At 53.3% G+C, this 21,895-nt stretch overlaps 5 protein-coding genes across 5 annotated transcripts; 2 read left to right on the top strand and 3 right to left on the bottom strand.

The window, feature by feature from the left end:
* Window positions 1-531: 531 nt before the first annotated feature.
* CHR2123 (uncharacterized protein) lies at window positions 532-6,418 on the bottom strand (the record flags this gene model as incomplete). The annotated part of the gene is made up of 3 exons (XM_003051799.1): window positions 532-786; window positions 860-1,582; window positions 1,637-6,418. The coding sequence occupies 3 exons, from the start codon at window positions 6,416-6,418 to the stop codon at window positions 532-534; spliced, it is 5,760 nt and encodes a 1,919-aa protein (XP_003051845.1).
* A 1,358-nt stretch (window positions 6,419-7,776) lies between these two features.
* NECHADRAFT_68613 (uncharacterized protein) lies at window positions 7,777-9,610 on the top strand. Its single transcript, XM_003052243.1, has 3 exons — window positions 7,777-8,127; window positions 8,177-8,304; window positions 8,487-9,610. The coding sequence occupies exons 1-3, from the start codon at window positions 7,826-7,828 to the stop codon at window positions 9,524-9,526; spliced, it is 1,470 nt and encodes a 489-aa protein (XP_003052289.1). The 5' UTR covers window positions 7,777-7,825; the 3' UTR covers window positions 9,527-9,610.
* A 302-nt stretch (window positions 9,611-9,912) lies between these two features.
* On the bottom strand, window positions 9,913-10,754 carry NECHADRAFT_102580 (uncharacterized protein). The gene is made up of 3 exons (XM_003051798.1): window positions 10,368-10,754; window positions 10,217-10,305; window positions 9,913-10,162 (listed from the first exon to the last, which is right to left on the bottom strand). The coding sequence occupies exons 1-3, from the start codon at window positions 10,643-10,645 to the stop codon at window positions 10,113-10,115; spliced, it is 417 nt and encodes a 138-aa protein (XP_003051844.1). The 5' UTR covers window positions 10,646-10,754; the 3' UTR covers window positions 9,913-10,112.
* Window positions 10,755-11,785: 1,031 nt separating this feature from the next.
* NECHADRAFT_37539 (uncharacterized protein) lies at window positions 11,786-12,971 on the top strand (the record flags this gene model as incomplete). Its single annotated transcript, XM_003052242.1, has 2 exons — window positions 11,786-12,407; window positions 12,466-12,971. The coding sequence occupies 2 exons, from the start codon at window positions 11,786-11,788 to the stop codon at window positions 12,969-12,971; spliced, it is 1,128 nt and encodes a 375-aa protein (XP_003052288.1).
* Window positions 12,972-14,205: 1,234 nt separating this feature from the next.
* NECHADRAFT_100186 (uncharacterized protein) lies at window positions 14,206-18,466 on the bottom strand (the record flags this gene model as incomplete). The annotated part of the gene is made up of 3 exons (XM_003051797.1): window positions 14,206-17,341; window positions 17,391-17,688; window positions 18,407-18,466. The coding sequence occupies 3 exons, from the start codon at window positions 18,464-18,466 to the stop codon at window positions 14,316-14,318; spliced, it is 3,384 nt and encodes a 1,127-aa protein (XP_003051843.1). The 3' UTR covers window positions 14,206-14,315.
* Window positions 18,467-21,895: the final 3,429 nt, after the last annotated feature.

Genomic DNA, 21,895 nt, shown 5'->3' with positions numbered 1-21,895 from the left:
GTTCTTGTCCAACACCCAGACTGACTCATATTCGCTGAATCGTTACTTGACTTCCAGTCTATTCAGCTCGGCGAAAATGCCGTCTTCAACTACCTATCCTATGAGACAACAACAACAACAACAACAACAACAACAACAACAACAACAACAACAACAACAACAACAACAACAACAACAACACTTAGGATAGGTAGGCGATCATCTTCAATTGACCTGGACTCAAGCGCCTGGAGACCCATGAAACGTCTAGAATCTGACCCAGGTACTGTTCCAGCCCCATAGGCGATCGCCGCCAAGATCCCACAGTCGTATCTCCTGATTTCTCAAAATCCATACCTCTGTACAGTAAACCTTTCTTTCTCGCAGTGTTGCTTTATGCAAGGGCCCCTTGATCTTCTCGCCCCAAAGCAGTAAAGGTAAAGCAGCCTTCCAAATGGGTATCGTTGGGTTCAAATGACACGCCGTAAACGCCTGTACATCCCTCGTGCTCTTCATCCGCCCTGCGCATGCGCCTCCAATCAATTCTTTTCATTATGCTCCCCGCCACGGGTCGACCTGTCCCCCGCGAGGTGTTCCATTCCTAGACACGGTCCGTCGCTCCAATGGTTCTGGTCTTGGGGATCCACGGTTCTGCTCTTCCTCCAGTGCTTGATTAGCCCACTGAGGCAGACGGGACACCCTGTTTCTCCTATTGTCCATTGCTTCCCGCATTACTTTCATATCGTCCCTGGCCAGTGGTCGAGTCTCGCTCCGCTGTAAGCTGTGCCGGCGGATGTTCTGTAGGTTCTTGAAACAAAGTCAGCCGTCTTGTTTCAAACAACTGAGTTGGTGCGAGCTGGGGTTGCTCCTGTTCTCATACATTTGGGTCCGGTGAGTTGAATCTCCTGTGTGCCTGGGCTGGGATATCCATTTCCTCAAGCCCGTTGATGGTTTTCATCCGGTTCTCCAGCTCATGCTCGTCGGCCAGAGCCACGTAGTCTGCACTTAGATAACCCGCAACGATGGCAATCCCGAACTTATCGTGTGACAGTAGTCCGACAAGGAACTTCCAACGTTGGGTATCAGGCAAGAATCCAAACTTGCCTTCCTTCCGAATCGTGTTCACCCTGTCCGTCAGGGCACTGGCTATCTGCGCTGGGTCCCCTCCCATCCGGGGCACATTGCGCTGTTGCAGCTTTCGGACTGTTTCCTGTAGCTGCTTCTCGAATTCCGCCTTGGCTGGGATTTCTGACACATTGAATAGACCACCTCCCTTGAAGATGCTGCTATGGGGTGCCGGGCGAGGAGATTGTTGAAGGGGCTCCTTTGGTGTCGCCGTCGGTGTTGGAGCTGCCATAGGAGTGGGACCCGTCACAGGAGTGGTAGCCGCCACAGGAGTTGGGGGTGACGCAGGGGTCGGAGCCACCGTAGGTGTTAGAGGTACCGTGGGAGTCGTAACAAACGGTTGCGGTGGCGCTGGTCGCGGATTCTCCGCGACGGGGACTTGCGGTGGGTGCTCTCCAAAGAAGGTATTCGCCCCGGGCATAGGCATAGGGATTGGTCCTTGGACATGAGGAGGAGGCGGCGTTGGTGGCCGGATAACCTTGGTGAATTCGTCAGTCTCGTGATTCATATTGGTTGTGCAGCATGAACTTACTGTTGTGGTTTCTCCCACGGCTGATCCGTTGGCTCCGTTAAGAGTCCAACCATAGAGACCTGCCGCCGTGTGGATGGGTCCGTTTCCCTCGTCTGGAAGATCTGATGCTCCATCAAAGGACTGATGCACTGGCCCCTCGTTTCCCATTGACGCAGCAGCCATCGCTGATACCTGCTGGTTGAGGTCTCCCCGATCAATCTGCAACTTGACTTGCTCATATCTCTCAGGGTCGGTGGAGCGGAGGTTGTTCATCAAGACCAATTCATCAGCCCTCTTTTGCTCCTCGGCCGTCAGTGTCGTATCCACGTCTTCCCTCTCGAACATGACTGTCTCGACAATAGACAGGATGGCCGTGCCGTTCTTTCGGTAACCAATAAGCTTGTCCAAGATAACATCTTTCCCAAGTGAAGGACTTAGATCAGCTGGTTTCATGTTTTCATTGAGGGGCTCCAAGACAGAGCCCTTGCGTTTTGACCAGCTAATCGGATTCTTCTTGTCCACAACACGAGCTGCCAACTGCTGTTTGAAAACGTGCTGGTTGTGGATGATCTGCTCAAAAGTTCCCGCTGTCGTGAGCCAGTACACGAAAACGGGCTTCTTTTGGCCGAGACGATAAGCACGTCCTATCCCCTGCTGCTCGACGGTTGGGTTCCATTTGATGTCGAAAATGACGACTCTGTTGGCCCCGTGGATGTTGAGACCAACGCCTCCAGCAGTTGTCGATATCAAGTATACCTCCTTGCTGCCTTCGTTGAATCTCTTGATCTCCTCTTGACGGGATTCAACTGCCGTGCTTCCGTCAAGGCGACTAATGGTCCTCAGCTGCATCTTACACATGGCCTCCAGGTAGTTAAGCGAATCCAGAGACTGACTGAACACGAGGACTTTGTCTCCAACCTTGCGTGCCTCGTCGAGAATGACTGTCAGCAGTTCTGTTTTCCGCGAAAGGGAGATGTCGTTGATATCCGGAACATTGAGCACCTGCAAAGCCTGTGGAATGATCTGCCTGGGAAATGCCAAATCCTCTGGATTTTTGGTGGGTATTCCCTTCTCTCTCAGCCTGTCTCCCTCGCGAACTCTCGTTATCTTTTCAGCGAAACATCTGGGGTGTCGACATATCAAACTGAGATTGTTCATGGCGGAGAGAACGCCGGCCTTTGCGTCTCCCAGTTGGCCTCCGATGCCTTCCTGGTAGAGAGTGTAGAGCTTTTTCTGGACGTCCCCAGGTGGAACGTAGATGACAAACTCGTATTTCGGCGGCAGGCTATCCTTGAGCGCGGCTGTCGTGCGGCGATGAACCTTGGGTGCGACCAGTTTCTTGAGAGCAGCAAGTTTCGTCAAAGCTCTTCTCTTCTCAATTGGGCCACTGTCGAAGTCGAATCCCTGTTCAACTGGCAAGGAGTAGATGAGCTTGAACTCTCCCAACGGGCCTAAGAAGTTCGGTGCAACCCAGTTGATCATGGCATAGTACTCGAGCACGCTGTTGTGCAGGGGCGTGCCTGTGAGGGCAATGCGGGCATTGGTGCTGAAGCGGGAGCAGGCGATGTGAGTCTTGGTCTCTGGGTTTTTCAAGGCATGTGCCTCGTCCGTGACGACAATACTAGGCTTGTCAACCAAGAGCTCTGATACCCCGGGGATTTCGAGAAGGATTTTGAACATGTTGTAACCTATTACAAGCACGCCCCCTTCTGAAGCCCACGCCTCAACTGTGTCGTATCTGTCATCTCCTTTCAGAGTTGCCGTGACCTTGCGCAGCTTTCCCAACAAGCCTTTCGGGGCCCAAATGAGAAATTCGTCTATCCAGTTGTCTACCAGGGAGGGTGGACAAAGGACCAAGGTCCACCCCTTTCTCAGGTCTTCGGGTATCTGGGCGACCACAGATGGATCTTTAGACTTGGACGAGTCGGCCAGCGCAACAAGAAAGGTAATGACTTGCATCGTCTTTCCCAGTCCCATTGTGTGAGCCAACAGACAGCCTTGTCGGGTCTCTGGATCGCGTACGATCTGGTTCCATAGGAAGCGAACACCATCAATCTGATGTTCCTTGATGCGGGGGCCAATCGCTTCGTTGATGTAGATAAGGCTTTGGTCCTCTTCTTTACTTTCGTTGATGATGATGCGAGATTTGTCGTCTGAAGTCACGCCGTGTATTTTGAGGTCCATTCGCAGCTTGTTCCTGCGAGCTTCCTGTTCTTCGAGTCTTTGGTGTTCTCGCTCTCTGAGGTCTACTGCCGCTTTGTCTCGAATGATCTCTGGGCGATTCTTCCGTGCCTTTCGCATCGCCATCGATTGGACATCATCGTCATCGTCCAGGTCGTCGTCTCCCAGGTCATCATCCAATTCTTCGGCGTCAAGAGGATCGAGGTCGTCATTTCTGTAAATTTGGCTGTCCTGAGGGAACTCGGGGAGGACCATCTCAATGAACTTGCAGAAGGGATTGAACCATACTCCGCGTGTCTTCCGAAGCCGCTTGTTCAGTTTCTTGCGCTTAAACTTGATTACTGAATCTTCCGCCACGTTCTGACACTGGAAGAAGCAGTGGAAGAGCCGGACGAAGTCAAATGAAACAGTCCTGCTGTTTTCGAGGGTCAACTCGTCCTTGCTTCTGATCGGGTCGGTCATGTAAGACTCAAAGTGTTCCGTCCAAATGACATCGGGCTGCGTCGACTGAATGCGGTCAAGGATGCCTCTTCGACGAGAGTGATCAAGTCTCCAGATCAGACAGATCAACAGCCTCCAGCGATCGCTCTTCTTGACCCATCTCTTGGGTGAAACACCGCCAATTGTTTGAATATTCCCAAGTGTCTCGATAGGTGGGGGGACATTAATCCCACTTTTGGGAAGCACTGTTTCCATTTGCGGCGGCGGCGGAGGTGGTGGTGGAGGTAGAGGAGGAGGAGGAGACTGAATGATCTTTTGAGGGCTCGGCGGGCGACTCGCTTCCGACTCGGAAAGGATGGTTAGATCAATGATATCGGCCTCATCAAAGCCATGGCCTCCGGGCGTAGCTGCGGCAGAGAGGTCTTGTGTGAGGTCCATGTAGTCTGGGGCCACTGGTGACTCTGCTTTCATAGATTCAGGCCGCGAACCTGGCCCAGCTGGCACATCCTCCTCTCCCATGCCCATCGGATGGTCTTCTGGCTCCGGTTCTTCATCGGGGACTATAAAATCATCCTCGTCAGAGCTGGTAAGGATCTCTTCACCCAACGGGAGTTCTGTCTGTTGCACAGCCACCTGTCTCGGTCGAGCAAGTCTGCTTGGCTTGGGAGGTGGACGAGAAGACTCCAGCACACCCATCAGCCACACATTGTATGCCTTGTTTTCGATAGTTTGCTGGAGAATCACCGCTTGGTCTCGGACCCGAACCTCCTTCTTCCACTGCTCCTTCACAATCTCTGTACAGAACTCTTCTATCTTGTCGCTGGAGTGTTTGGCCTGGATGTGAGCATGGCGAACCTGATGATTCTTTGTCCCCGTACGTCGAGCGTTGATCCACAAGCGGGAGGCTGTTCGCTCATGTTTGGGCAGCTTGGTCTCCTGCCAGGTAGCCTCCATGGACTGAATGGCCTCATCCAAGATCTCCCTGACGCGCTCGTCCGAGATGAGGGTGGGAACTGATTGACTTTCCTCTGCCTGCTCCTTCTCGAGCGCTTCCGCCTCTATCTCGTTCCAAGTTTCTTCATCAAAATCTTCGTCCATGTCTGACCAATGAAGAACAGGGTCGGAGTGGTTGGATGCCTGGGATTCTGGACTAGACGCCCTTGACAAATTGGCGGGTTCACGACTGTTGCTGACCATGACATGTCTGAGAATACGAGAGACCACATTTCTCAAGCCAGGCGGAGGCTTAGTTGCCGTAGTAGTCGCGAATGCACCGTCCTCAAACTCCAAAAGGTTCGAGCTCAGTGGGACCGTGGAATCCGTGATGTCGGCGGTTGAGATTTTGCCGTTTCCGAGATAAGCATATGGAGGAGCCCTTTCCCAGGGGTATCTGTGGGCACCGGCTTGCTCCAGCGCCAGGTCGGATTTAGACTTGGAGTCAGAATCTGGCTTCGCAGAGTAGTCGAGGACGTCCGCTGCGGAGGGGAGGAAAGCGGGAGTAACGGTTTGCGGCTTGCTGTCGAGAAGAGTAGGGACAATTCGACGGCGCTTGACGGACCTATCATCATCGGCATTCTCTCGTGTCAAGGCGGTAGTTTCGACATTCGCAGGAGTATCAATGTGCGCTCTGACGACAAGTTGGCCATCCAACTGTGGTGGTAGCTGCGCCTCGTTCGACGGGCCTTGTTGTGCTGAGTTCTCAAATGTATCAGTCCCAGAGGCAGTGCCGTTCGGCGCGAAAGTCTTTGGAACTTGCTCTCCGTTAATCCCGACAGAGAATGATCCAGAACCCGAACCTTGGTGGTCTCCATTTGGAAAAGCTAGGATAGATTTGAGCCCCTGCGCTGGTTCCTTGGGCTCATCATCCACGTATCCGGATTCCTGTCGAGAGTAGAGCTGAAACCATTGCTGATATGCGCGGCTCCTAGACCGAAAGCCAACGATGGCCTCTGCGAGGGCAGCCTTGTGGCGGGCGGGCTTGATGCCCAAGCACTCCATCAGTTCCTTGCGCGAGAAGGTATGGTCGTAGGTCAACAAGGTTTTCCCATCAAGCTCTTCCTCCTGAACATGGGCAACCAGAGTCGAAGGATCACGCCCCCATGGCCAGTCAGGAGTGGAAAGTTTGCGAGCCACAGTGTCGACATCCCAGAGAAAGGGATCTTGGGCCTCGATGCCATCCATGTTGGAGTTGCGCGTGCGCTCTAGAGAGCGCAATAGCTGGTGTTTCTGATTTGCGGGTCAATACAATATCGGGGGGAGTGGTTGTGAAGATGATGAAAAAGAAGAGATGAACAAACGGGGCCAACTCACGGGGGGTACTGGTTAAGACCATGAGCTGGGCCGGGCATAGGCCCAGCGATTGATACAGAAATGTGAGGAAAAGCGCATAGCCTCCAGCTGGCTGCGTGGGTTGGAGAAACTAAGCCTCAAGCTCGCAGGCCAAACAGACGACGTTTGGAGAAGTGACAATCAATGAGCCGCGATGCGAAATGCAGCCAGTGCACAAGCTCGCGGTTCAAGAGATGCTACGCCGATGAGCTCTTGCACGTTACTTGATAAATGCGCTGAAGCTGCGGATAAAGTAAGAGTGAGGATTTGATGTATCGCAAAAGTCGAATGATGAGAGCAAATGGATGGCTGCAGCTCTTTTCCCGTCTCAAGCCTCCGTGCCAAGCGCGTTTACTGTTTGACACGGTGCGCCAGGGGCGATCTCGTCGGCGGGGCAGTCTGCGGGCATGCACGTGATATCAAGACCCCGCCAACAGGTACCTTGGGATGGATGCAACATTGAGCATTCACTTCATGTTGGTACAGTTGGTAGTTGGCTGGAGGCCGCTGAGTGAGGCCAATGACGGAAAACACCTTGTATATGAAACAACTCAGGAGGCATACGCCCAGTCAATTGCGGGAAGTAGGATTTACACTAAGAATGCAGCAGTGAGCAATCACCCGTTTACCCCACCAAGGCGGACAAGTGCATCTACCTTCCGCCTATGGATCTCGTTGCTTTCATCGGTGGCCTTGATGGTTAAGCACCTATGTAGGCGCCTCACGGTTGAAGTACGCTGGTAAGGAACAAATCCATTGGATGACCTGCAGGCTGTAGGGGGGAAACCCTACCTACTCTTACAGTGGGACTGCAGTAGCAAAACAATCACGGTACAAGGACAGCTTGATACCCCGCGAATGGCAATCAAAGCATACAACTCTCTAGGTGACTGGGGTCCAAGGAAGCATTGACCTTTAAATATCTTCATGTCTATGCAGAGATAACCATCTATTAGCAAGTAAAGACTGAATAAGCAAAAGATTAAAGTAGCCTCAACATCCACTATAGAGCATGTTACCCACGCGTCTCACAGAAAGTCCTCCTCCAATTGTGTCTAGAAGCACCCACTGAATTATTAAGCCACCCCATCCGGCGCTACCCATCCCGATCACGCAAAAGAGTACCTACCCCTTCGGCTAGCGGGTCGTCGATACACTGTTGAGAAACCTCATTTTCCCTTCCTTCAGACCAGAATCTCTCATTAAACGGCCTAAAGGTCTCTCAAACAACCTCTACGCTCACAGTCAACCTCGTCTGCCATGGCTTCCCTCACAAGCGGGGCATATCCCCCCACCCTCAAGGCCGAAGAAAAGGAAGCCCTCGTCGAGACCGTCAAGGACTGGTCGATAGGCAATGGCCTCGCAGTCAGGCCTCCGCCTACAGTCATAGCCGCCGAGGCAGATCCCAAGGGCATCGCCGCCGTCAATGTCCCCGTCACCCTCTTTCCCAGCCCGTTTCCGAAGCAGTGTTTCGCCCAGGGCAAGGCAGTGCAAAAGACTTACAATGAGCTGTATGCTTCTGTGAGCAGGGATGAGGAGTTTCTGGCCCAGGTCGTCAAAGAGTAGGTGAACATCATCACCAGCATGTCGCATTTTCTGAATTGTTCCAAGGGTTGCAGATGGTGACGAGTTTATTCGCAACCTGTGGGATGTTCACCTCAAGGTCAAGGCTGAGGGATATACCCAGGCAAGTCTCATCCTCGGCCACTTCTACTTCTTTCTAACATATCAAAGCCTTTGTCTCTTGGTCTGTTCCGCTCAGACTACATGGTTCACCAAGACACGCACACTTCTCCCCCCTCGCTTCAAGTAAAGCAAGTCGAGTTCAACACCATTGCCTCCTCGTTTGGTGGACTCTCGACTTATACGTCAGGTCTTCACAAGTGCGTGTCTTGACTCTCCCTAACATGCACATAAACAGCTTCTGATATCACCAGGTACCTCGCCACAACAGAATACCCCCTTCTGGACAATGCCATTCCTCAAGGCTCGCTGGATCTGCCCGACAACACCAGCACCCGTGGCTTGGCGGCTGGCATCGAGGCAGCCTACAACGCCTACCCCAAGTCTGAGCTCGGCCATCAAACGTGTGTCATCTTCCTCGTGCAAGATGGAGAGAGAAACATCTTTGATCAGCGTCATTTGGAGTATCAGGTTATCAGCTCATCGCCATCCACCCCTATCTTCAGGCTGCCATACTCCCAAATCCTAAAGCACACTGAAATCGCAAAAACCCCGAAGCGGCAGCTGCTGTATCGTCTTCCTCGAAACCCCTCCAAGGTTTATGAAGTGGCTGTTATCTACATGAGGTCCGGATATGGGCCTTCTGACTACCCAGACCAGCAAGCTTGGGAAGCTCGGTACCATCTGGAGCGATCCAACGCCATCAAGTGCCCTACAGTTTTGACTCAGTTGGCTGGAACCAAAAAGGTGCAGCAGATCCTTGCTACACCTCGTCCTGCGTCTGCGCCATCTGCGCTTAGTCGGTTTATCCGCGACGACACAGACGCTGCTGCTGAGTTGTGGCGAACATTTACCAATATCTACCCCATGGACACAAGTGACGCAGGTCTTGAGGCTCGCAAGAAGGCACTTGATCCAGAAGCCTGCCAAGCCTATGTTCTTAAGCCACAGCGTGAGGGAGGCGGCAACAACATCTACCGAGGTTCCATTCCGGGTTTCCTCAAGTCGATTCCCGAGTCCCACTGGAACTCGTACATTCTGATGGAGCTGATCACACCTCCTCCCGTCTCCAACATCATCCTTCGTAATGGCAGCCTGGAGCAAGGTGGCGTCATCTGCGAGTTGGGCATTTACGGCACTTGTGTCTGGGATCAGAGCTCTGGGAAGATTCAGCACAATGAGGAGGCTGGGTACTTGCTGCGGACAAAGGGTGACAAGAGTGAGGAGGGTGGCGTCGCGGCTGGCTTTGGGTGCATGGACAGCTGCACGTTGGTGTAAGCTAGTGTCACCTACGTTGGTGATTGCCGTTGAGAATAGATGGTGTAGAGCAAACCATAACTTGGTTGGTTGCAGTTGTCTTCCAAACGATTAGATTTCCAAACCACACCCTCATGTCTGATTGTTGGTTGGTTTACACAAACAACCATTGTGTTCCCCTGTCCAGAGCTTAATATCACCGACAGAGGCTGATTTGATGAATGCGCCGAGTATCTTGCTCAAGAACGAGTCACAGCAAACGGTTATCAGTATGCCAGGCCTGCGGCGAGGGGAACAACAGGCTTACTCCGAGAACCATCGTGTGGAATGTGAGGCCCATTAAAACTGCGCAACGTAAACATATACATCACTCACAACAAACGGTCATCTAGTGCAAGCTTTCCAAACAGGTTTAACAAGTTTATCGTATCATGGTATCATACAGCCTCTCGGACGGTTGCGTGTAAGCCTCATCGTACATTACAACCCATACAAGACATCCAGAGAAAAAAGCGACCATCCGTTACAGAGAGGAGAGAAACATGGGGGAGAGGCATTGCGCCGCGTAGTGTACTTTGTCCATGCTTAACAAACAACCAAAGTCCGCTTACTCGCCCTGCTCAGGAGCCTGGGGGCGTCGAAGGACCTCAAGGGAGCCTGAAGCGCAGAGTTAGAAAAATGCGCTATCGCAAGGGAGATTGTGTTACATACGCTGAACAACGCTGAAGCCGGTACGGGTCTGGCCTTGAGCGTCGGTGTAAGTGTTGACAGTGGCATCGCCCTCGACGTAAATAGTAGCACTACGGTATCATTGTCAGCATGGACACGGGTTCCTCGAGTGGAAGCGGGAAAAAATACGCACCCCTTGGGCAAGTTCATGAGGTAGTCGCGGCTAGGGCCCTCAGAGAAGCTGGTGACCTTGAACCAGCTGGTCTTGCGGTTATCGCGGGGTCCGCTGTTGCTGGCGACGGCGTAGCGGACGATCTCGCGACCGGTGCTGGTCGAGTGCAGCTCAGGCGTGTCGGCGAGGTTACCAATGATGGTGATCTTGGCCAGAGGGCGAGGCGCGGTGGTGCTGAAGGCGCGAGCGGCAGACGAGGCCGGGGCGACAACGGCGCGACGGAGGGCGGAGAAGGACATGTTTGCGAGGGGCTTGTTGAGGGGTTGTTTGGACGAGGTGGGTGGTTGTCGTGATGGGTTTTTTTGGTGATAATGCTGGAGCGGAGTCGTACTACGCCAGGTTGATAGCGCTCGGGCTGGGGAAGCTTGTCGCGTCGGTGAAATTCTGAGACGCGATAGGGCACTTGACCAGAGATTAGGGGGGCTCTCTCAATGCGTTATTTGATTGGCTGAAGCTCGCGAAATCTCTTCGGTAGTTGATTGATTGGGTAGACGCATATTATTGAGTATAAGGATTTGTGTTTACAACCTCATCTCGACCAGTTCTTTGAACAGGCAGTCCATCATGAACAAGATACCATGTATCGTGTTCCAAGATGCAGTGCCTGGTTCACTAAATCCAGATTTCATCCGAGTCAACAACGCACATTCAATATCTCAGTATAATTCCAGTTCCAATTATCACAGCCAAGCCTTGTCCATGGTTGATAACCTTGTTTCCTCTCCACCTTCGGGCCAGATGCCTCAAATCAACACCATGACCCATGCGCCAAAAGTGACAGGCGCACGTTCAAGCCCTGAAGGCGCAAACCCCGGCGCCTCCTGTTTATTTTTATAGAGCCTGCATGCTACATGCCGGTCTGATCACCAAACTGCCGATCTACTCACCTCCACGCCCCTGGTCCGATCGACTTACCGCATTCGGACCTGAATAAGACCTCTCCAGATCCTCAATAACGGCCCCTGGTGGGCACTGCCCAAACGTTGTCACTCCCGCTCGTATATGACCCAAATGGTCTAGCTTATTCAAGCCTCTAATTCAGGGCCCGTAATTCATATCATCCCAAATGTGGCATCTGAGGCTGCTTCTTATTGAGATGCGCCTCAACACGCCCACCTTGGCCAGGATCCGGCCTCCCGGGTCCTAGGCAATAAGTAATTGATGCAAGGCGACTGTATAAAAAGTCAACAAAAATATCTTGCCCTTTTTTAATAGAAGAAAGGCCCCTGCGTTTCCCGCTTTGATCAACCGTTGAGCCAAGACGCAACGGTTTCCAGTCACATCCTTCTCCAACCTTTCTTTACCACAAGGTGTGTGCTTTGACGAAACTTCATACTTTGAAACCTTTTTATGAGAAAGCTTCATATCAATTATTCGTCATGGCTGGCTCAGACCACTTGTTCGGCCGTGACGGTTCCTGGATCGTTGTGGCCGGCGAAGCTGAAGCCATCACCACTCCCGCTCTCACGGCCAACTTTATCTGTCGTGTTTTACTCGCCACTCTCGCAAACATCGTCTGTCTCGTACCACTCAAGCATCTCTACCGAAACAGCGAGTTCGCAGCCGTCGTCTTTATCCTCAACATCGAAGTGACCAACCTCGACACCATCGTTAACGCCCTGATCTGGAGAAACGATGACACTGACAGTTGGTGGCCTGGATATGGTCTCTGCGATCTCAGCCCTTATATTCACAACTTCAACATTGCTCTATTCGTCACTTGTCTGCTCGCCATGATGCGCAACCTCGCCCAGCAAGTCGGTCTCTTGCGAGCCAACCCCCTGACCGTCCGCGAGAAGCGTCGTCGTCACCTTGTTCAGGCACTCATCATCTTCCCTCTTCCCATCATTCAGCTTTGCTGGGTTTGGCCACTTACCGCTCAACGATATGTCGTCGGTACTCTGGTGGGATGTAGTTGGGTTGCCTCACCGTCGTGGCCTTACATTGTCTTTTTCGTCACTGCCCCTGTGGTTATTGCCATCATGACTTCAGGATACGCAAGTAAGTCTCCCTTTGTTTCTTCATCCAGCCGTGAGATAATCCAACACATATTTTCCAGTCCTGACTTATATCCGTTTCCGAGAGGTCGCAAGGGCCACCCGTTCGGCTGTCAGCAGCAACCGGCTCACCACTCAACGGGCTCAACGAACCAAGCGCCGACTCTATCTAATGGTCATCTCCATCCTGGTCCCCTTTCTACCCATAATCATCACTCTCGCCGTCATCAACTTCATGGTTGCCTTCCCCCTCCAACCTTTCGACTACCATCTCATCCACAATCAACCCTTCCCAAACATGTGGTCAAACATCATCTTTCTACCCTCGAATGGCGTCCCCTTTGTCTACATGAACAGCTGCTACATCACCATCCTTGCGACAATCCCTGTCTTCATCTTCTTTGGCACTACAAAGGATGCCATGAACAGCTACCGCCTCGGCTTACTCCTCATCGGTCTTGGCTACATCTTTCCCAAGCTTCACGAAGAGTACGATCCTGACAGGGACGCATACGGAAGCAGTTCCGGCAACACTCATCTGATGATGTCCACAGGTGCTTCGAGGTAATTTTCACTTGAGTGACAGTGAATATTTGCTGCAAGACACTAACTAACTGAAGCAGTTCTCCTCCACAGAGCAAGCTCAGAAGCTTTCTGTCCTCGCGACACATTCCCAGTCTGAGCACATCATCAGCAGGAAGCTCTCGTAATGCTCCCATGCACTCAATCGACCTCACTCTCGCGAATCAAGACGTCGAACAAGGGCCCGAATCTGTCCAACCTCAAGCATCGCAGTCAAATCCATGGGATGTTTCCTATCCTCCTCCTACGGCCCCCTCGGCCATCGCCCTCAACAGAGCACCGGAGCCTCTCACCTCTCCAACGCCCAACCCCTTTCTCTTCCGCACCCGTTTCGACTTTCCCACAATACCGCTACCATTTATCCCCTCTTTCAGTTTCGGAAGAAAGAAGAACAGGCATCCTCAACTCGAACGAGGTTTCCCCCTCGAGTCTCTACCCTCTGTGGTCAACAGCCCCCACTGGGATACGGCAGACCTCTCAACGGAACCTTCTCATATCCAGACACGCGCGTGGTCCGATGACCAAACCCAGCTATCTGTGTCTACACCCGAGACGAGTCTACTTGTTTCATCGACATCTGGACAATCTGTCACCGTCGAGACCATGCTAGCACAAACATACCGACAGTAGGAAAGCAAGTATGGTTGGGCTACGTAACCACCAACGTCAACTACCCAGGTCACCAGAAGCAAAACATACTACACTTGATTCGATAGTCATTTTATTTGTTTATTGTGTTTAATCTGCCATCATACCCCCCCATGCGAGCTCAGCATCATTGCAGGCGACGGCGTCGGCGCTCACAGGTTTCAGTCTTTAGTCAAGGATTCAGAAGATAGTTCAAGGACTTTCACGAGCCACAACAATACACATTCGTCCCATAAGAAAAGAAGCCATGGTTGTGAATAATCCATAAAATTGTGATTCTGCCAAAGCCACCATGTACAAGACACCTGGCCATCACCGTGTCCTCCAACCAGGAAGACCAGAACCATTAGAATTATAACCCGCCAAATTAACGCCGGCGATGCGCTACAGTGACACACACGCACACCCTCTATATAATGTACCTGTATACCTGAACCTCCGCCAACCCGAGTGTCGTTTTTGATCTTGAAACCTTGACCAATCCCGCTTTTTTTCAGAATCCCTGACATGAAAACCCCTGGTATCAATAATGCGTCAAAGTGATAACATGTTGAAAGATGGTATAAAAATGTAACGTGAAAATGAATGTGACTTGGTGTCTCTGATCGTTACAGAGAAGTGTGTTTGTGTTTGTGCTCTGGCTGTCATCAGAGAGTTGAGTTGGTGTAAGGTAAGGACCTCATCATTTGTCCTTGGCGTGTCGTTGCATCTTTCGCATGGCTTCACGGTGGATTCCGAGAAGATCACCGCTTCGCATGCGCTCGTCAAAGGCTCGATCATTCCACTCCTTCTCTCGCTGCTCCATCTCACGTCGCTGAGCTTCAGCCTCCTTTTGGCTCATGAGGATGTTGCGGCTCATCTCGACGTTGCGCTGAACCTCGGTTTCCCTGCCGGCAAGGAGCGACATAGGCGTGAATGGGGTCTCTCGTCCTGTGCTGTTGACAACTGGGGCGCCCGCAAGACGGTCCTGGCGGACACTCTCTCGAAAGTTGGCCATACGGGCCTCGCGCTCAGAAGAAGTAGGGAGTGTGGATACGCGCTTGGGCTGGTGAGAGTCAAAGGGCGCTTCTGAGCTGTTGAGACCAATGCCGCCACTGCCACTTCCGCCACTCAGGCGCTGCAACGAAGGTGTAGAGGTTGATGGGTTCAGGCTGCTCTGGCGCATGAGTTGCTTTCGTTGACTCAGAGGTAGATCATCTACATCTGCGCCAACACCGGCAGCGTACATGGCATAGTTGTTGAGAGAACCGGCATCGCTGGAAGCTCTGTACGGGTTGTTCAGGCTGACTTCGGAAGTGCTTGCCAGGAGGTTTCCTTGAGACTTGTTGCGGAGGTACATCTCGCGCTGGCCGAGGAGAGTCTGAGGGCTCGAGTACGAGACGAGACCTGGAGTGGACGAACGGTGGGCATCTGGCATAGGAGCCGGGCTAAGAGAATGAGATCGCACAGCCTGTCCCTCAGGGATGGGAGGAGTCAGACTAGGAGCATCACGCTCCTCGGCAATTGGCTCAATGCCATTCGAGGTTCGACGCAGGCCCATGGAGGCAGATCGAGGCACAGCGGCACTGGTAGGCGTCGTGCCTGGGCTGCGGTTTTGCCCCTCGCCATTGAGAATAGCGAGGGCTGCGGGGACATTTTGCCTCACACTGCGTCGAGAGGCAGAATGAGATATGTTGGACATCTGAGAGTCGGATCGTGCGATAGCAGGTGCGGGTGTTCCCTCGTGGGCTGACTTTTGCAGCTCATTGACATGAACGGGAGCGGGGGTTTCGATAGTCGGCACCGCAGGGCTTCGAGGAACGTCGATGTGAATGTCGTCAAGCTCCGGGGCATCAGCTTGGCTCAAGTGCTTGGCCCATTCGTTGGTTCGATAAGACAAGGCAACTTTAGACAATGACCTTGGCAGGCGATCCTTCGTCAAGCTAACACGGGCCGAAGAACCGGATGTTGCGGACTTGGCCTTGTCAAGGGCTTCAGAAGCCTGCTCCTCCGTATGCTCGGCCTTGGTATGCTTAGCAGCGCTGCTGGCTGTGTCGACCTCGAGGAACCTAGTCTGATGACTCGGGGACGGGCTCAACTTGCTATGGTCATCCTTTCCAGAGAGCTCGGCATTGATCTCAATGCTCTTGGGTGGTTCAGTACCAGGCAGGGAACGGCGGTCGCCAGCGCTCAGACTCTCGTCATCGACTGTCGCCGCGACCGAGCCATCATCGTCACGAGGTCGAGAACGTGGGATCACAAGATCCTCGGTGCTTCCACTGTGGCCATGGTCGTGTTCATGGTCTTCGCCAAGGACACGGCTGGACCGATGCGAGATATTTCCCAGCAACTCCATCGATCCACGAGAAAGGCGAGATAGTCTCTTAGCAAGTGACTGGCGGTGACCTGTAGGGGGCTCGGCATCTTCATCATCGGCAAAGGTTGCGACTGAGGAGCGTTCGGCATCGGAGATGGCATCATCATCATCGTCGGCGGCAACGGGAATCGTGAACGGAAGAGGGATGACTTGAGGAGCGGGAGACCTAGGAGCCGATGAGGATTGAGACACGCGCCTGTCGACAGACTCGTTGGCAACTGAGAGAGTATCGTGGTGTGCACTGAGAGCCTTCTCATCAACCTGGCTGAGAGGTCGAGCAATATCATCAGAGGCAACGCGAACCGTCACTCTACCGTCCATGTCTTGTTCCGAGGACATCAAGGTGACGGGAGCTGGCTTCTTGGGCGGCTCCGGATCTGTCATGGTCGTCATTTCAATAACCTCGACAATTGAAGCGGACTGTCTCTTTGAAGAGTCGGTCTGGCTGTCGCGGTGCTTCTTCTCTGTTGAGATCTCGCCGTCATCTGAAGTGCGCGAGGCTGTTGAGCTTCCGATATCGCCATCTCCATAGACTCTCTCCCATTGACGTCGTTCTCGAGCGTTGGCCTCTTCAATGTTTCGGCCGACATTTTCCTCCTCTTCCCGAAGGTTCCGCTGACCCTCAGCCTCCTCCTCGGCCTTCTTCTCACGCTTTTCTCGAACAACCTTCCACAGCTTAATTTGGGAAACGATGCCGAAGAGGAAGATGATGATGATTGCTGCCGTCTCAACTCGAATACCCTTGGTGACTGGGTATGTATCAGCACCAAGCGGGAAAAGGTCATCGTTCAAATCCCAAACGTAGGCCCAGAACTCCTTGAGACCGGCCCTGCTGAAGGCATCGATACCAATTACAGTGACTGTGGCACCGGCAAAAGAGATCATGAGAATCAAAGCCCAGTCTCGAGTCCAGTGGCTGAAGTAGAAGACGAAGCCACCCAAAGTGAAACAGGCGATAAAAATAGCCTTGGATGCGACAGGTCCGAGCAAACCGCCAGGAACCAGGCACAGGAGCCACATACTAACGCAGAAGCCACCCAATGCGCAGCCAAGCCCTTCGGTGATTTCTCGAAAGAACATGGAAGCTGCACCAAGAAGACATCCTGAGAGCACGACGGCAACCACATATCCTCCCTGTAGACCATTGCTCACTTCGGGTTTCATAACGTAGACGATGAGCACGGTAACGCCCAATGCGGCAGAAAACGCGGTCGAAAAGAAGGTGTGAATCATTCGGTTCCTGATACCAACCAGGGCATGCGCGATGCCGGTCAGGAGCAGGATGGTACCAGCAACGCCCCAGCCAGGAGTAAGCACCGGCGTAATGGGCAGTTGACCAGCAGGGATTGTGGCTGTTGGGTTTGTCAGTCAGATACTTGAAAAGTTGTTGTCAAAAATTACCATTGTAGAGAGTCGAGTTGAAGCCGGCATCGTCTTCAAGAGATCCGCTTGTTGATGTAGCGTCGGCGGTCTCAGTTTCAGTTCCCTCGCTTTCGGTGGTGGTAACTGAAACGGACTCGGTCTTGGACTCGGCTTCAGCTGATGTAGTTTCTCGAGCCTCAGTCTTCTTGACAGAAGCTTCCGTCTTGGTGGCCTGTTCACTCTCTCGTGTTGTTGGGTCGGACTCGATGGCTGTTGTCTTTCGTGGTTGCTCCTCATCCTGTCGTGGAGCCAATCTGAAGATCTCGCCACTGACTTGCTGTATTACCAAAAGCAGGCAGAGCAGCGTCCATAATCGAGACCAGCGGAAGAACATTGTGATTCGAAAGTTGACGTTTGACGGGTAAGTGGTTGACGATTTAGTATCGAGAGCTCCTGATGGCAGCGTTGAAGGGCCTGCTGAGCATCGTTGAATTCCAAACCGGCAGAATATTCCAAGGAACGCGTATTTTCTATGAATGAGGGAAAGATGAGAAGATGAGAGGAAAGTCACGGAGTGCGAGAGCTCAATGGCAGGCCAAGTCCGTGGGTGGGATGCAAGAAGCAACTCTAATAGCTTGATAGCCCTGGCTTCGGAAATGCACGATGGCGGGACGTGAAACAAGGCGATCAAAGCCGATCAATGGCGGGGGACTCGGACACGGCAAGAGGAAATACAAGACGGGAGAGAGACAAGGGGGATTTCGATGGTAGAGAGTCGTCGACGATCAGCAGCACAGCGCGGGATGTCGGTGGAACAAGGCAAACCCGAGCCAACAGGTAACAATACTACCACGAGGCAAAAGGAGGACGGAGAAAGAGAGGGAGGGGAGAGAGCCTAGAAGAGGGGATCCTGAAGGGTGTGGGATCATTCATAGTTATCATCAGTGCTGGGCGTGCAGCGATGTGTAATTTTAGCTTCCTTCGAAGATCTGGTGGTGGGCTCGTTGGAGGACTGGAGTCGAGTCGACGGCTCACGATGGACCGTCACAGCCCACTTGCCTGGCGCGCTGGAGACGCGGAGAACGACTGGGAATACCCTGGCAAGCCGCGGCCATGGTTGGCAGTGAGTGGATGAAGCGACAGCACATGGCGCGGGCTGCGAGAGCTGCCTCCCAGGGCCAATTTCCCCAGGGCCTCCTGTGACGCCGTGGTGTCGTGATGGCCGAGACGAACGACTTACAGAAGACGCGGGCCAGCCGGAGCTACAAGGTACGTACCGCCTTCCCGGTGGCCCTGCACGGCCTGCACCTTCCACTTCTCAGGTTGACCGATTCGGGAATAGCAGGTGGGGTGCCTCACCCCAGGCACATCCCGGCCCACCCCTCTCCCATCTAAAGGGCAGCCAATCGCCATCGAGATGTACCTGTCGACTCTACCTTCAGGTACACGTCCATCCCAGCCTGGTCTGGACGGGAGCGCGCCCGCGCCAGGGCCAGCCATCATTCATGGATCCATGTCCCATCATCCATGGATGGTGGACGGATGGACATGGGATGGCACGGCAATGGCATGGTCCATAGCGCAATTGGTCAACATGGGCAGCTGAGAGAAAACGGCCGGGGGCTAAAGAGAAATTTTCTCTGGCTGACGAGCGCCTCTTTTCACCGAATGGGCTTTATCTTTTCCAAGGCTTTCTTCTTGACGCTTCGCCGCATCCTGTTTCTGGCTGAGACGAGACGCATAATACTACGGCCCTGCCATTAAGGGTGTTTCGCCCAAACTCTCTCCACTCTCGCCAACCCAGACAGAACCTGAACCTGCTCCTCAAGATTGCACCTCGCAGGGATCATGCTGAGCGGCTGATTTAGAGTGGGCTCCAGCCGAACAGCGCCTGAGGCGAGTCTGAGAGCCTGCAGACTCTGCTCACAGCGGCCCCAATGCCCCATCCGCATCCCTGTGAAATCCCTCTGCATCCTGGTAGGGCGAGGTCTCTGAGTCTGGCCCGGCAGGCCTCGATATCCTCCGCCAGAGCAGCCTCTCTCTCTGCCCTGAGATATCACCAGTCTCCCGTTGGTGGACCCCTGGTCCGACCCAGCGAACAGCTCAGAGGGGCCCTGGCTGCGGCCAGAGGAAACACGCCCGAACGGTAGAGCCTGGTCATGCCCTGCCTGTCACTGGGCGTTCAGCCCTCCTGCGAATGGGATCCTATCCTAGAGGCGGATGAGCCAGGTCGAACAGCCAAGGGCGCACGCTTGCTGGGAAGCCACTGCGGGCTGCGCTGTGTTCAGCCGCTGCCATCGTCACACGTAGCCAACGTGCCCGTGCCGGTGGGTTGGAGGGAGCACGGCAATGCATCGTCACCACTTCTGCGACGCCATCGCATTTGCTGATAGGCCAATCCGCGGGTTAGTCGAGGTGGTATTACACCTCAGACACCACTCTCACACAAGAGGGTTCTGCCGGCGACGAGGATTCTTTCCCTGCTCAGCTGCGCCTCGACCGCCTCTATTGATGCTGTGCTGGACGACACGACAGCTAGAGCTATATCTCAGTGTGATATCACACAGCCAGAAAAAGTCTTACATGACACGCGGCTGCTTGAGGCTCACCGACAAAGCACATCCCACTTCCCGCCTCTCTGGGAGCACAATGGCTTGTCTTGTCCAGCCATCCGTCCCTTTCTGGCGGCCCGGATTCATTCATTGTCTGAAATCTCAGTTCAGCCAACAACCTGAACCACTCGGTGCTCGGAACTCGATCGTCTCACAGTCATTCGTCCCATCTTCTAATTTAAAATTCATGCCGTTCTACTCACGGTTCACCAAGTCAGGGTTCCGGGATTCTGGCTCCTCCTAGGTCCAAGCTTGAATCTCTATCGTTCTGGAACTCGTCAATTAGTTTCGCCTCCTGACCTGATCAGAAGCGAAAAGGGTATCCCTCCACTTTTTACCTCTCCTGTCGGACTCCCCACTGTCGTTATGAGTTCAACGGATCATGAGTGAATGGGCAAATCAAAGCATGGGCCTGCAAGCGGCCGGGGGTTTCTCTGTGAGTGCCCGCCATGTCTTGCAGTTTTTGTTTCTCCTTGGTGCCCGCATATGTGTTTAGGTAGAACAAAGCAAGGGCCTCGCTTGTGAGTGACTTGCTTGCTTGCTCCTTTTCCTCGACTCTCTTGTTGGTTGATAATCCCTTGTTGTTTTATACCACCCCTCCCACACTAGCCCAGCCAGTCCGCGTGGCTAGGTACCTAATCGATCTGGTTCTGCAATCGCCCGTGCCGTCCACACTTTCCACTCTAGAACCAAAACTACGAGCCGCACCTGCCATTTGGTTTCCAATCACAATTTCAGGAACCAAAAACTGCAAGTGCTTCTGGTCTAACTTGCTCCCGCATCTACCGTTGCACATTGAAATCCATGATTTCTCTCAGCTCGTAACCTCGTGCTTCAACCTCTGTTCATCCCTCATGCGATTGTTTGTTGACTTGTACAACGAGGCTCTCTTCAACACTCAACGGCCGCGCATGGGCCGTCAGCGGAAGCCATTATCCCGTTGCACGACAGGCCGGGATCAGCAAATCCTGTCCCGCGGATGCGACGCCAACAACATCATGTCATGCCATGCACCACAGCGCCCATGTTTAACCACGGTCAGCCAGCCAGCTAGCCAGCTAGCCAGGCACTTTGGCATTTGTCGGCCATTGCCCAGGTTGGCTTTCCAGCTCATTAAACAGCCCGCTCCGCACGAGTCCGAATGCCGACCAAGACTCCGCTCGTGGAGGACACCATGAGAGAGACCGATACCGCGTTCAGACGTTAGAGGGGCATTCACTAGCTGAAGGCCCACGGTTCACGACGATATCCGCCATGTGCTCGGCGTCATTATCCATTTCATGATCCGCAGAAGCATCCACCACAACTGCCAAGTTGCCGCGCCGTACCAAGAGGTACCAGGCGCGACTTGAGAGCCTTGACGTTTAGCTTCTTGAGAAGATGCGCTACCGGCCGCCAGTGCAGCCTCACCGACGCGTGCTGAGATTAAAGGGTCCCACCTTTTTGTTTCCAACCACGCGCCTTTGGCAGCTTTGGCCGACATGAGCCTTGTGGAGGGTCATCTCTGAGTCCAACGCTCATCCCATCCTCTTTTGGTAATTGTCCCATGCAACACCCTACCATCACATCTCATTCTGTCCCATCACTTCCAGCTCGTCCCTTCTCGCCTATCTCGTCACGGGAAGATCACCGGCCCAAAAAAAGACGCGCACCCCCTGTCAACCTTGCCTCCCTCCTTCAGACGAAGAAAAGTCAGCCATGTGTGCGCCATCTTACTCTCCTGAACAACCATTACACGCAATTGTGTTTTCGACGGATGTTTTGATTAATGCACATGGACCAGCCAACCCTGTCAAGCTGCGCCCCCAGGCAGGATGTTGGCTCGGTTTGTGCCTATAGGGACAATTCGTGATGTGCATGTCTGAGTTTGCAATATTTCGCGCTGCCATGATCGCAGTCTCTCATTGCTGCATACATCATCCGGTACAGCGG

Source organism: Fusarium vanettenii (genome assembly GCF_000151355.1).
Source record: "Fusarium vanettenii 77-13-4 chromosome 4 genomic scaffold NECHAsca_3_chr4_2_0, whole genome shotgun sequence".
Lineage (NCBI taxonomy): Eukaryota > Fungi > Ascomycota > Sordariomycetes > Hypocreales > Nectriaceae > Fusarium > Fusarium vanettenii.
Note: the sequence above shows the minus strand (reverse complement) of the source record. Positions and strands in the feature narration are given on the sequence as shown.